Source organism: Sphaerodactylus townsendi, linkage group LG01 (genome assembly GCF_021028975.2).
Source record: "Sphaerodactylus townsendi isolate TG3544 linkage group LG01, MPM_Stown_v2.3, whole genome shotgun sequence".
NCBI classification, from domain to species: Eukaryota; Metazoa; Chordata; class Lepidosauria; order Squamata; family Sphaerodactylidae; genus Sphaerodactylus; species Sphaerodactylus townsendi.
In genome coordinates, this window is record NC_059425.1 from 178,246,332 (window position 1) to 178,259,421 (window position 13,090).

The 13,090-nt window shown below is 44.9% G+C and overlaps 1 protein-coding gene across 1 annotated transcript in view; it reads right to left on the bottom strand.

Moving 5' to 3' along the window:
- Nucleotides 1-380: 380 nt before the first annotated feature.
- LOC125434964 (minichromosome maintenance complex component 3 associated protein) overlaps nucleotides 381-13,090 on the bottom strand; it is a 59,310-nt gene continuing 46,600 nt past the window's right edge. Inside the window, 6 exon segments of the mRNA XM_048500871.1 lie at nucleotides 381-2,424; nucleotides 4,223-4,377; nucleotides 5,704-5,903; nucleotides 6,840-6,969; nucleotides 9,808-10,062; nucleotides 11,959-12,349. Of these exon segments, the coding sequence (XP_048356828.1) occupies nucleotides 2,281-2,424; nucleotides 4,223-4,377; nucleotides 5,704-5,903; nucleotides 6,840-6,969; nucleotides 9,808-10,062; nucleotides 11,959-12,349 (1,275 nt within the window). The 3' untranslated portion in view covers nucleotides 381-2,280.

Genomic DNA, 13,090 nt, shown 5'->3' on the forward strand with positions numbered 1-13,090 from the left:
TGTGTGCATGTGTACACACAGACTTGCACGCAACAGGAAGCGATTCTGACGGCAACACGAGAAAAAGCTTCAGCCCTTGGAAAGAGACTTCTTGCAGCTCAAGTAATTTTGCTCAAGAAATCACCCATAGAAAACCCCTGTTGATATAAGATGGGGCAGAAGGCAAGTACAATCCGAATGGCCATGGAGAGAAAAGATAAAAGACATCATGAGCCACCCTCCAAGGCCCCAGCAAGTTCCACCACTTTCCCTGTATGCAGAACAGCGATTTTACAACACTACCTATAGCAAGCATCTTGCCCCTGGCTATTTATTCTCTACGGAGGCCCCTCTACAGCAAACAGCCTTGATAACAAACTGCAGCGCTTGGGACAGTTGTATATAGTCATGTTAAGAAAAATATTCTCACATTTTATTAAAAATGACTCAAATTGGTTGTATTTACATCCATCATTTAAAATCTCATTTCTTTGTATTTATCTACATCACATGGCCAATAAAGCACGTCCTGCATTCAACATAGTGTGCCAAGGCAGAAATAAACACCGAAAAGAAAATATCAGGGCAATGCCACAGTTACATCTGGCACAGGATAAATAAAAGCACTGGCCCACAATATTCATGACTAAAAAAGAAACTATGCCAATGATAACAATGCAAATCACACACGTTGAAAGACACATTATATGCATTCATAAATTTTGCTTCTAAAGAAACATCCATAAAATGGCAACAATTTCTGACCAGCTCTCATACTGAGTATGAGACTCGGTATGAGACTCAATGTCTTCGGAGTATCCCAGGGTTGTGGGTAATATAAAAGTTCAATGAATGTTTCCATACGTTAATGAAGATGTAGGGGACAGGAATATCCACCTGCAGGTGAACGACACACATACCCTGAAGATGCACGAGAGATTTTACCTGTTTCAGGTGAGTGTTGCAGAGGGGCGCATCTCAAATTTTGTATCTTGGGTGCAAGTTACGACACTGCCACTAACAAGGGTAGCCCTCTGAGAACTGACTTATTAAAAATCAAAATATCGTGTATTGTTCTATCGTCTTTGATTAAAATAATACATCGCTAGTATAATCTTTGGGATCCTCCTCCTGCCTGCAAGAAAGCCAGAAACTGCATAACCAATTTCGTCTTCTCTTCCGAAAACCTCCACTATTTTAAGAGTCAAGCGGGTTTGGATGCTTGCTCGCCCCTTCTGTCCTTGAGGACTGAGGTTGTTTTTATGGTAACCCTTTCGAATCAAAAATCCCCTCAGATTTCTGGAGAATATCTTCCCCGTTCCTGAGATACTTCTGCTGAGAACATTAGATCTGTAACATGGAGCATGAGGACCTTGGTTTCACCTCCCACTCACCAGAACAAAAGTTGCTAAATCTTTTGAGACAAATTCCAATACTTATTCCAATTTGGGCAGGGAAACTGGCATCTAATATCTGCATAGGATATCTAATCTGCATAGGAATCAGTGCCAATCCCTTGTGCAGATTACCAGCTGATTGAAACTCGCCTCGTGTACACACAGTTAATTCTATGCTAATCTGTAAAGCGGGGCTCTCAAAGACCCCTACGTGGACAAAAATATTCATCTGTGTAAGTGGCATCTTGGGCCGGATCTTGGTTGCAAGGCAACCAATCCAAGGGCTGGGTGATTCGCTAGATTCACTGCAAACAGAAGCTCTTCAGAGGCAGGCCTAGGGGCACAGCTTGAAAGCACACCCTGTGGAGCTTTACTCTGAGGTTCCACTGAGTTTGGTGGAGCTTCCTTTCAAGTACACTTGCCAAAGAAATAATTCAAAGACCAGTTTGGCTTGACCGTCGAGAAAATTCCGACAGCCAACACCACTTACACAACAGTATTACGCAACTTTCAGCAAGTCAACATACGGAGCAGAGAGATGTAGAGGTGCTGCGTCTTCTCTTTCTTGAATTTGCCAGGTTTTTTTGGTATTAACTCATTATCACACATTTATATCCTGAATTTGTTTGATTGAATCAACTGGATCCATACAACAAAGCAAACCTGTGTTTTAGTTAGACAATCATATACCAGTGCAGACGACTCGTTCTGGCTATTGTTCATGGCCTCGTTGTGAGTACAAGATTTGCTCAGGGCTTAAGTAGAGCATGCAGGAAAGTGATCATCTTCTCTGGTCGGGGGCTGGGCTTTCCTGTTGAGCAATGAAACACATTGCTGAAGGTCTGAAAGTCATGCTCAGCTCCTTTGAGGTCCCACGTGCCTCACACGGTTAGTCTGCTCTTGATCAGGCATTTGGCATGTCCAGCACAGTAGACAAGTGAAGTCCACAAGCCACTTCCTCTTCGTGGTTAGCCCTGAGCAGGCGTTTCAGATAATTCAACCTGTGAGCCAGGGAGGTGTCGGTGTCCTTCAGCACCTGGGTGTCATCCTGAAAGAGAGGAGCAGAAGGGATTGGTCAAAATTCAGAGTGAAAAGGTAGCCATGAAGGGGGAGAGGGCACACCCTGTAATCCAGAGACACCCAGCCTTGTGAAGAATGGGCCAAAGCAATCATAGATCCACGAATATTGCCATCCTAATGATGCTCCCAATCTCATCAGATCTCAGAAGCTGAGCAGGGTCGGCCTTGGTTAGTACTTGGATGGGAGCCCACCAAGGAAGCCCAGAGTCACTATACAGAGGGAGACAATGGCTAACCATCTCTGAACATCCCTTGCCTTGAAAACCCTGGGGCAGTGGTAGCGAACCTTTGGCACTCCAGATGTTATGGACTACAATTCCCATCAGCCCCCCCCCCAATTGGCCATGCTGGCAGGGGCTGATGGGAATTGTAGTCCATAACATCTGGAGTGCCAAAGGTTCACCACCACGGCCCTAGGGGGTTGCCCTAAATCGGGCATGACTTGGACACACTTTCCATTTGAAGACAGATGCATTCACTCGAAGAGAATACTGATTCTACGTTATCACCGAATAGCTGTGCAAAAGTCCAAGAGAGCGAATTTTCTGCCCCGGCCAGAGTAATACAACCAGCAGCCTTTTATTTCAGTCCCCACAATTACTCATAAGATTGTTTTAGTAGATCCTGACTTGGATGGCCCAGGCTTACTTGGACTGATCAAGATCTTGGAAGCTAAGCAGGGTTGGTTCTGGTTAGTCCTGGAATGGGAGACCACCAAGGAAGCCCAGACTTGCCGAGCAGAGGCAGGCAATGGCAAACCACCTCTCGATGGTCTCTTCCTTTGAAAACCTTACAGGGTCTCCATAAGTGAGCTATCACGTGGCAGAAAAAGACGCAATTTGTAAAAATAACTCTGTAAATGTAACCATGTAACATGGCCCCATTTATAGGCACCGGAAGGTAGTCAGGATATGCCCCCCACCCCATTCTTGTCAGTAGGGTCACACACTTGCTCTAGACCGGCCAGCCAGGGGGTGAAGCTATCTACACCTTTCCAGAGGAAGATGATGGTGCAACATACTATTCCCTGCTCAATATACTAAACTTGTGTCACGGATTGCACCTAGTTGATTGAGATGCACTCCTAACTCAATGTAATTGCTACAAGTTATATGTAACCAGGCTCCTATATGTTACCACTGCTGTAATGGGACATTCTTTTTTTGATCTTTACTTTATGGCTTCACATGCTGAGTAGATAACTAGGCTTACCCCTGACAATTCTGATCACATGGGAAACAGGATGTTTCTGTTGTCCTGTGTGGGCAGAAGGCCAGGTGGCTTTATCTCTATCTATCGCCGATCTTGGGGCGCCTTAGTTCCGAAATAATTCTTTCTCACATTCCTTGGGAAAATGGGAGGGGGGAATCAACTTCTGAATAAAGGGGATAGCAAAAGCCAGGTTCGGAAAACTGGCTTTTTCAAGCTGGGTGTTTCGTTGCCTACCAAAAAACACTGCTGACCAACAATACAGAGCCCATTTATTGCTTCAAGGTCCAAGACCTAACAATATGTAACCCATATGTTTGAGTCTTTCATAGTAACTTTATTTTCACTGATGTGATCCTCTGGACCTTGAACAACAGTCTCTAGGGAACCTAAAATCAAGCATATTTAAGCTTAGTACTGCTTAGTATATATCCCCCATAGTTTCCCATAGAAACATAAGAACGTCAGTCAATTAACAAACTATGCCTCGTCTAAATTACACTGCCGCCCGAATAATCTTTTGTATTTTATTCTTTGACATTATTTCAGTTTTTTACCTCTGGGCTTCTCGCCACGGATGTTTTCGCCACCGGGGGGATGATCTGAGGCATGGATACTAGAGCCTCAGGTAGGTAAACTGGAAGAGACTGCGGGTCCCATGACGGCTCAGAGTCGTTTACTAAAAATTGCTCCAGCTGCTCATCAAACCTACACCCCAAAAAAGTGGAAGACAAGAAAATGTGCACTTATGATAATCATGATGCAACCATATGATGCTCGCTTGCTTTTTATACCATTACTAGCAGTAAAACCTAGGACATCAAGTGGGGAAATGCACTTGGGCTCCTAGGAAAAGCACGCGGATTCAAGCATTCTTCTCCCTTTATAATGAATTTTTTAGTGGCATCTTTGAGTTACTTTTCCTAATCCTGGTCACTTACCACCTACCTTTTGATGATCCTGTGGTCCCAGGAGTTGGGTAACTATGGAAAGCTGGGGGGGGGGGACCGTTTTTTGTTTTTGTTTTGGAGTGGTGGGTGAACCTGGAGGCTGGTGATGGGCCCGATGGAGCAGCAGGCGGTGCTGGTCTGCTGATCCAGCTCAGTTTCTGAGCACGATGACAAATTTCCAACCAATGGGCGTGCAGGACAGTTCTGCACACCCATTAGTTGGGGGTTCATTGTCATCACGTTAGCAAATTATACAGCTAAAGACAGCATTAGAACGTGTACACCTCTGGGGCAAGGGAGGGAAGCAGCCTAAAGAGGCCAGCTCAGTCTGATCTTATAAGGCTTTGGAACCTAAGCAGGGCTGGCTCTGGTTACTACTTGGATGAGAGACCACAAAGGAAGCCCGGGGTTACTACACACCTGTCAGAATGGCCATACGTTTGACAGGGGCCCCTTCCCGCATATCAATTAAAAATAACAAGCGCTTTGCAAACTACTTTCCACAACTGTTTGCAAGTGGATTTTTTACATCTGCGCACAGCCATTCAAAGAGTACCAAACTGCCCCAAAGCAGTACTTGAAAGTTGCATGTATTGTGCAGCAAAAGGAATGAGCCAGGGGGAGGGATGCTCGGGGTGAGGGATGCTTCCTCTCTCATTTTCTCCAGTTGGCCTTGGGGGCCTGTTTTAGCTCAAATCCTTATATGTGTGAAATGCCTTCTGTTCTTTGCACTTTTACTTTGATCCTGTGGGAACAGGATTGGCGCCTTTTGGCTGGGGGACGGGACGGACGGACAGGGAAATATAAGCCCAGAATCATCCATTTCTGTTCCTGATCTTTAGTATTCCCAATAAAAACTATAGCTAACCATCTACATGGGTTTTTTTTATTTTGGACTGAAGTCTGACAACACCTCAGCCCATCTCTTCCCTTGAAAACCCTACAGGGTTGCCATAAGTCGGATGTGTCTTGAAGGAAAAATTGGGACTTAAAAGTCTGTTGCCCATCTATTTCATTCCCATTCAGGTAACAGCTGTTCCTTCACACCAATACTCCTGTGCCACTTGGAACTCAACCCAAGTTACTTCCCTGCTTTGTCATTTCTAGCTGCAGCTTGGCAGACAGGCGCTCAGGGAGATGATCCAGGCGGGAAACAGCCAGCGTAAGATCCGCTCCACGGGAAACCTGCAGCTTCTCGTCACTTGTGTTTCTCACATCACCATCATATCTTGCTGGGGCAAACGAGTGAGAATAAGGCAGCGGAAGAACCTGGGACTTGACCACAGACCTGGAGGACGAGAAAAAACCATCATTGTCCCTCGTGTGGTGAAAACCAGGAGTCATGAGCCTTCCATTTCCACAAAAGTATTCCACCTAGAGAAGACAGACAACCATGGAGTAGTTTCATATTTGTTTCATCTCCAGGATGTATGTCTCAGGATACCATATAGTTACTGCCCATCCAGCCCTGCTGATGGGAATTGTAGTCCATGAACATCTGGAGCGCCATAGGTTGGCCACCCCTGGTATAGCTCCATCTTGGAAGCTGAGAAGGGTCAATATCTGGAAGGGAGTCCTCCAAGGAAAACTGTAGAGGAAGGCAATGGCAATGGTCCATTCCATGCGACGCACTCCAATCTTGATCCCTTTCTTTGATCTGAGATTGCAAATGCCTTTAGCAGACCAGGGTGCCTGGGAGCAGTAGAAGCAGCAGAAGGCCACCAAGCTTTCACATCCCTTCATGTGAGCTCCCAAAGGCACCTGGTGGCCACTCAAAGCAAGCAGCAGAGTGCCTGGGATCTAGGGATGGGACTGTGGTCTGATTCAGCAGGCTTGTTCTTATGGTATCCTCAGAGGCATGTCATGATGAGATCTCTCTGTGGCACAGATGCCAGCCATAGATGAGGGCATAATGTTAGAAGTGGAAACTACCAGACCACAACAGCCAATGTATATGTTTTCTTTCTCCTGACCAACTCCAGACCCAACTTAGGACCCAGCAATACTATAAATTAGGATCAAAACCGGTCCGTATTTATTTATATTATTTATAGTCTGGATTACACTATGTAAAGAAATGCAATCAACAGAATCAGACATCTGACACATGAAATACTAGGAGCAGGATACCAAAAATCTGAAAACAAAGCATAAGTGTTAGGTATGATATGTTAACAGTGCCAAAAAGTTTGCATCCCTGACGAAACAGTAAACAAAATCTCACCTTCCTTGATTTTGCTGGACCTCTTTCTGAGTTCTCAGTCGAGCTTCTTCCCATAAGGAAGGGCGGACGAATTTTCTCAAGTGCTCATCTACATAATACACATATATCTGACCGTCTCTGCTCACTGCTTCTGTAGATGCAAGACACACACACACACACCCCCCCCCAAAAAAAAAACAAGATCAAATCAAAAGCAGCACCAATTTTTACAGCTTCGAATGAAATAGAAAGTATGGCCCAATTTTACGGAATGTAATTATTGACTGTTTGGCTGAGCAAGAAGAATAGAAACATGCCTCTCTGGACAAATACCGATTACCTCCATCCCAAGGTGTTAAGTCAGAGTGATGGTGGAGTTTTTTTGGCTCCGAAAAGGGTTATTTCTGTATTTTCTAAATTGTGTGTCACTCACAGACTATGGCTAGTCTATGTACCATAACTGAAGTATCGCTGCTACTATTAAAACTGGTTTAACACGATTAAACACTTGGACAGATTTATGGAGGAGAAGTCGATCTATGGCTACCAATCTTGATCCTCCTTGATCTGAGATTGCAAATGCTCTTAGGCTGACCAGGGTGCTCAAGTGTGGAGCAGCAGCAGCAGAAGTGCCATTGCTTTCACATTCTGCATGTGAGCCCCCCAAAGGCACCTGGTGGGCTATTGCGTAGTAGCAGAATGCTGGACTAGATGGGATTCTGGATGTCTGATCCAGTAGGTTAAGCCCTCTACATGTTCTTAACACAAAAGAACATAAGAGCCCTGCTGGATCAGTGGGCCATCCAGTCCAGCCTCCTGTCTCACTTAGAGGCCAATACTAGAAAATCTGAGGCCAGCCAAGCCTAAGAAGCATGGACTGTATATATAGAGACACAAGGCAATGAACTTAGAGGCCAAACAATTATTTTGGAAGGCCAACAACAGGGCATAAAGCCCGAGGCCTTCCCCTGAAGTGGCTTCCTCACATTGGGCTTCAGAGGTTTACTAACTTTGAACATGGAGGCTTCTTTTAGTCAACGTGGCTAGTTATCACTGACAGATGTCTCCTCTGTGACTCCAGCTAATGTCCTTCACAGGCACTCTTTGCCTGTGGTCATGACCACATCCTCTGGCAGTGAATTCCAGATTTTATTCACTTGTGTAAAGAAGCATTTCTTTTTGACTGTCTTGAATCTCCAGCCCACCCAGTTTCATTGTATACCCACGTTCTAGCATTTCGGGACATAGATATAAACTTCTCTCCATTCTCCCTATCCCATGCATAAATGTATAAACCTCTGTCAAGACACACGCACACACCCCGCCCCCTTAGTTGTTTCTTTTCTAAACTGGAGGTCTGGCAATCATTTATCAAACACAAGTTAGAAGTTACACCCAAAGGAAGATACGTCATGATTTCAAGCAAATATTTTCCACCGAAGCAACGGAACTTGTGACCGATTTGTACCGTATGAGGTAACGCTGGTTAAGGGCCTTTGTTTGTTGAATACCTGACAGGGTGTTTATGTAAGCCCTGAAATGTGGTCTAAAGATACACAATACATTAATCCTGATGAAGCTATATAGCCTCATCAGTGCTTGGATGGGAGGTCACCTGAAAACCATACGTTAAATTCCAGGGGAGAGAGACAGGTCAGAGAGTGGCTATGCTGCTTCCTCAGCGTGATGTAGTGGTTAAGAGTAGGTCCACTCTAATCTGGAGAACCGGGTTTGATTCCCTGCTCTGCTAAGTGATGTGGGAGGCTTCTATCTGGGGAACCAGATAGCTTGTGTAATTTCACTCCAACACATGCCAGCTGGGCGTGACCTTTGGGCCAGTCACAGTTCTTTGAGTCCTCTCTAGACCCACCTTCCCTCACAGGGTACTTGTTATGGGAGAGGGGGGGAGGGAAAGTACAGATTGAAAGCTCCTTTGAGTCTCCCCTTACAAGGTGAGAGAAAGGTTGGGATGTAAATCCAAACCTCTTCTTCAGAGAGGAGTCTCCGAACAAACAACCATCTGCTTGAGGAAGACAGCGAAAGATCCAATACACTATGCCCTTTGTGAATTCTTCTGATGTCCCCAACCTCATCATGTGCTGCCGAAGTGTATTCTCAAGTGCATAGCTGTTTCCCTTGGGTGCAGAAAAAAGCCAATGGTAGTGGACAAACGACGCTTTGGTAGTATTTTTTTTGAGCAGAAAACTACAGAATGTTTGGACATTCTAGGCTGAACCTACACTGAGCAGCGGTTGGCCTTCCATCTCCATGATTCTACGACCATTCCTATGTTAATAATGAGCACGTTTCTGCCACCTATAAGATTATATTTGCCAAAGCAGCTGAGAAGCATATAGTTATCAAGGGGAGGGAGGCATTCCTAATTCTTCAGGCCTACTGAAACTGGTATTTTAATGAAGCGATGTAAAAGAGGTCCTCTTCTTTCAGAATTGGGTTAGAACTCATGCAAAATTTTCCCCAGCCAATCAGCCTGCAGATAAACAATAAGCAAAATTTAAAAGCGATCCCAAAATTTAAAAGCTATCCTCCCTATGCAGCAGTGGTGTAGGAGGTTAAGAGCTCGTGTATCTAATCTGGAGGAACCAGGTTTGATTCCCAGCTCTGCCACCTGAGCTATGGAGCTTATCTGGGGAATTCAGATTAGCCTGTGCACTCCCACACATGCCAGCTTCTGTCACAGCTTCTCGGAGCTCTCTCAGCCCCACCTACCTCACAGGGTGTCTGTTGTGAGGGGGGAAGGGCAAGGAGATTGTAAGCCCCTTTGTGTCTCCTGCAGGAGAGAAAGCGGGGATATAAATCCAAACTCTTCTTCTTCTTCTCCTCCTCCAGAAAGTGTACATTTCATACAAAGCATTCAAAAAGATTAAGGAGAAATAAGCAATGCACATAGTTCTTGTGACTGGTTTTCAACTGCAGCAAGAAAACAAGAGCAAAACTGAAGAAAACTAATCACGGCTGTATAAATTACCAGGTGCTAATGGCAAGCGAGGAGGTCTCCAGTCTCTCAATCTGTGGTTGATGCAAAGTGCCAAAATGCTATCCCAAGGGATCTCCGCCACAGAAGGGCCTTCTTCTGAGCTGGCGTGCACTCTGCCCCTCCATCTGATGTAGGCTTTACTCAGCAAGCTCTCTATCTGAGACTGAAGCACTGCTTGGGTCTGAGGAGAACTGGCAGTCTGGGACAAGTAGTGGAGAATCATGGTGCAAACAGGGCGCCAGGGAGCTGTGGGGGAAAACACATTTATTATACGATGCCTAGTCAGGAGAAGAGAGACCATGGATGGAGCATCACAGAGAGAGAAGCATCTATTTTGCTTAGCAGCTGAGCCAGGAAGCCTCAAAACACCACAGAACAGCAAAAGCCAAATTATGTGTCAATTAGGAAAGAACTTGATAAGATCTTAGATTCTAGGGTCTGCATAACCTTTCAGATAGGAAGTGCCCAGGACACGAGCAACTCTAAACCCAGTTCTTTCTGTCAGCATGTGCCAACACAACAGTTTGGCCATGCCAGTAGGGCTGATTTAGGGAATTGTAGTTCCTGAGGCATTACTCAGGAGTAAGTTTGGTGGTAGTCGGTGGCTTTGCTTTGAAGCAAATCAAGGCAACTCTTCCAACAGGTGAATCACAACCTAGAGTTTACTCCAGAAGCAAGCCCAGCAACCGAGCTTACTTCCAGGTAAAGGATCGCTTAGTTCTTCGCATTTAGTAACCACAGTGGGGTTTAACAGTGCTTAACAGGGTTACCTACAATTTCAAAACTAGGTCTGAGGTTTAATGCTAACGATCTGCTAAACGCCAGCCTAGATGTGTGCGGTGGGGGCACTTGTTTTGTGCGCTCCACAGAGAGGGCTCTGAGTGCCACCTCTGGCACCCGTGCCATAGGTTTGCCACCCTGTTCTAGTCTTTTTGCCCCACCTCCAGCAGCAAGGAGGGTGGTGAACCCCAGAATCAGGGTTCTAACTTTGGTGCCTCTCAATTCAGGAATTCCCAACCCACCCCCATACCAACCTGCCTTGTGCCAAGCTTGTTTGGGTGTTAAGAACTTCCTTTCTTAGCTGATGGTTTTGTTGGTGGTTTTGAGCTCTTTCCTCTCACCTGCTATTTTATACCTTGACGTGCTATATCATGCTTTAATTCTCTGCTCATTTGGTCCAAAGTGCTGCGATTCTCTTTCCTTTCATGATGATTTTTATCCCCTCGCTTGGTATAGGTATTTTAAAACAGACCCTATGCACATTCCACAAGACTGTTGTAGCCTCTCCACAAAAAAACATGCAATGAGGTTCGCATTGTTATTTATTTAAAAAAAAAATATGCAATATACATAATCCCAGGTAAACCTGGTACCTTTGCATTTAGCCAGATAATCCAGCTGTAAACCGCAGTTTGTCATAGTTTAACCTAGTATAGCTGGAGTAATATTTTAAGTGCTCCATTCTTTCATGTAGAAAATACCTGAAAGTGAACAAAGAGCAATGATAGTTACCCTAAGGAGCAAATGTTATGTAGTATTGTTGAAAAAAATGGAAGAGACTAGTTGTTAAACTGGATCTGAAACAACATGAAACAAAGCGGCAGCAAAGGATAACTCAGACTTTTAATGTACCACATTTCTTTCCAAATAAATCACCGTGCTTTCACATGCACTGAAAAATGTGCGTGTGAATGCATTACGCAACTGGATTCAATGCATTACGCAACTGGATTTCACTATGTGAAATGGCGAAATCCGCTTGCAAACGATCGCTGAAGTGCATTAAAAGTGGCCAGAAAGTGCATTATTCGGCATGTGTAAAATGATGAATAAAATGCAAGAATGTTTATTTACGCAGAAAATTAGAACACATGAGTCTAGTCAGTTCAGGAGAGCGTCAGCCAACTTTTGGAAGACAGGATTCAGACCCGTTATTGCAGTGGTTCTCAACCTTCCTAATGCAGCAACCCTTTAATACAGTTCCTCGTGCTGTGGTGACCCCCAACCCTAACATTTATCCGTGATGGAGAATACTGATGCAGAAAGTCTTAGGCGACCCCTGTGAAAGGGTCATTCGACCCCCAAAGAGGTCCTGACCCCCAGGTTGAGAACCACTGCATTATTGTATTCAGAAATTCTTACCACCCAAAGGAGGGAGATCCATTTGTGGGATCTCAAACGACAGGAGTGCTTTCTTCAGCCAAGACAAGTGGCTGGGTGTGTTCCACTGCAGATGGGGAAGGGCTTTGATACCCCCCAGCTCTGCAAATTCAGTTACAGGCCACGACAGGTCACAGAGTACTTCCGAAGATGCAACTTTAGCCAGGAACTGCACCACGCTGTTGTACAGCTCTATAATGGCACTGGGGTCTTGGGAGGGCAAGCCAGCCAAATGCCTTTCCTTCCTGTCTTGGTAAAAATACTGGCTGAATTCCCGGTCGACGCCGTCTTCGACGTACTGCATGAGCGTCTGGCAGCAGAGTTGGGGGGAACTGGGGCACTGAGCAACCAGCCACTGAATTGCTTCAGTCAACTGTGAACAAACAGAAGAACTCATAAAACGAATTAAGTCACCCATAAACATTCAGTCTCATATTAAGATTCCAATCCTGTTGAAACATTGGCTCTTTCAACATTGGTCTCAAACTGAGGCACTTCCCAGCACAACAATATTTGAAGATTAAAATATATGTGCGATGATTGTGTGTTCCTACATTGCAAGGGGTCGGATGGTCCTTGGTGTTTCTTCCAACTCTATGATTCTATATGTAGGGGTGAGTGGGGGGAAAGTTATAAACATAGGACTTTGTCCCCGGCTCCCATGTTCTCTTGACCAGACAAAGATCAAAAATTGTCCAGGTTCATTTCTGATACTTGACTCAAACAAAAAGCACACTCTGTCTTAATAGATGTCAAGTAATGGATTACGCTGGGGTCTCCAGTGTCGTGTAGCCACACCTTTTCTGGTGGCTACCAAATTTTAGAAATTGGGAAGGCTAGATAAGGTTTTTGTCCAGAGACAGTTAGCATTAGTGTTATGTATCGCTTCACTCCCTGATCTTTTTGTGGGTAGTTCAGGTGCTTGAAGTTTGGAGAGGAGACGGTTGAGGGGGGATATGATTGAAGTCTATAAAATTATGCATGGGGTAGAAAATGTTGACAGAGAGACATTTTTCTCTCTTTCTCACAATACTAGAACCAGGGGGCATTCATTGAAAATGCTGGGGGGAAGAATTAGGACTAATAAAAGGAAACACTTCTTCACACAACGTGT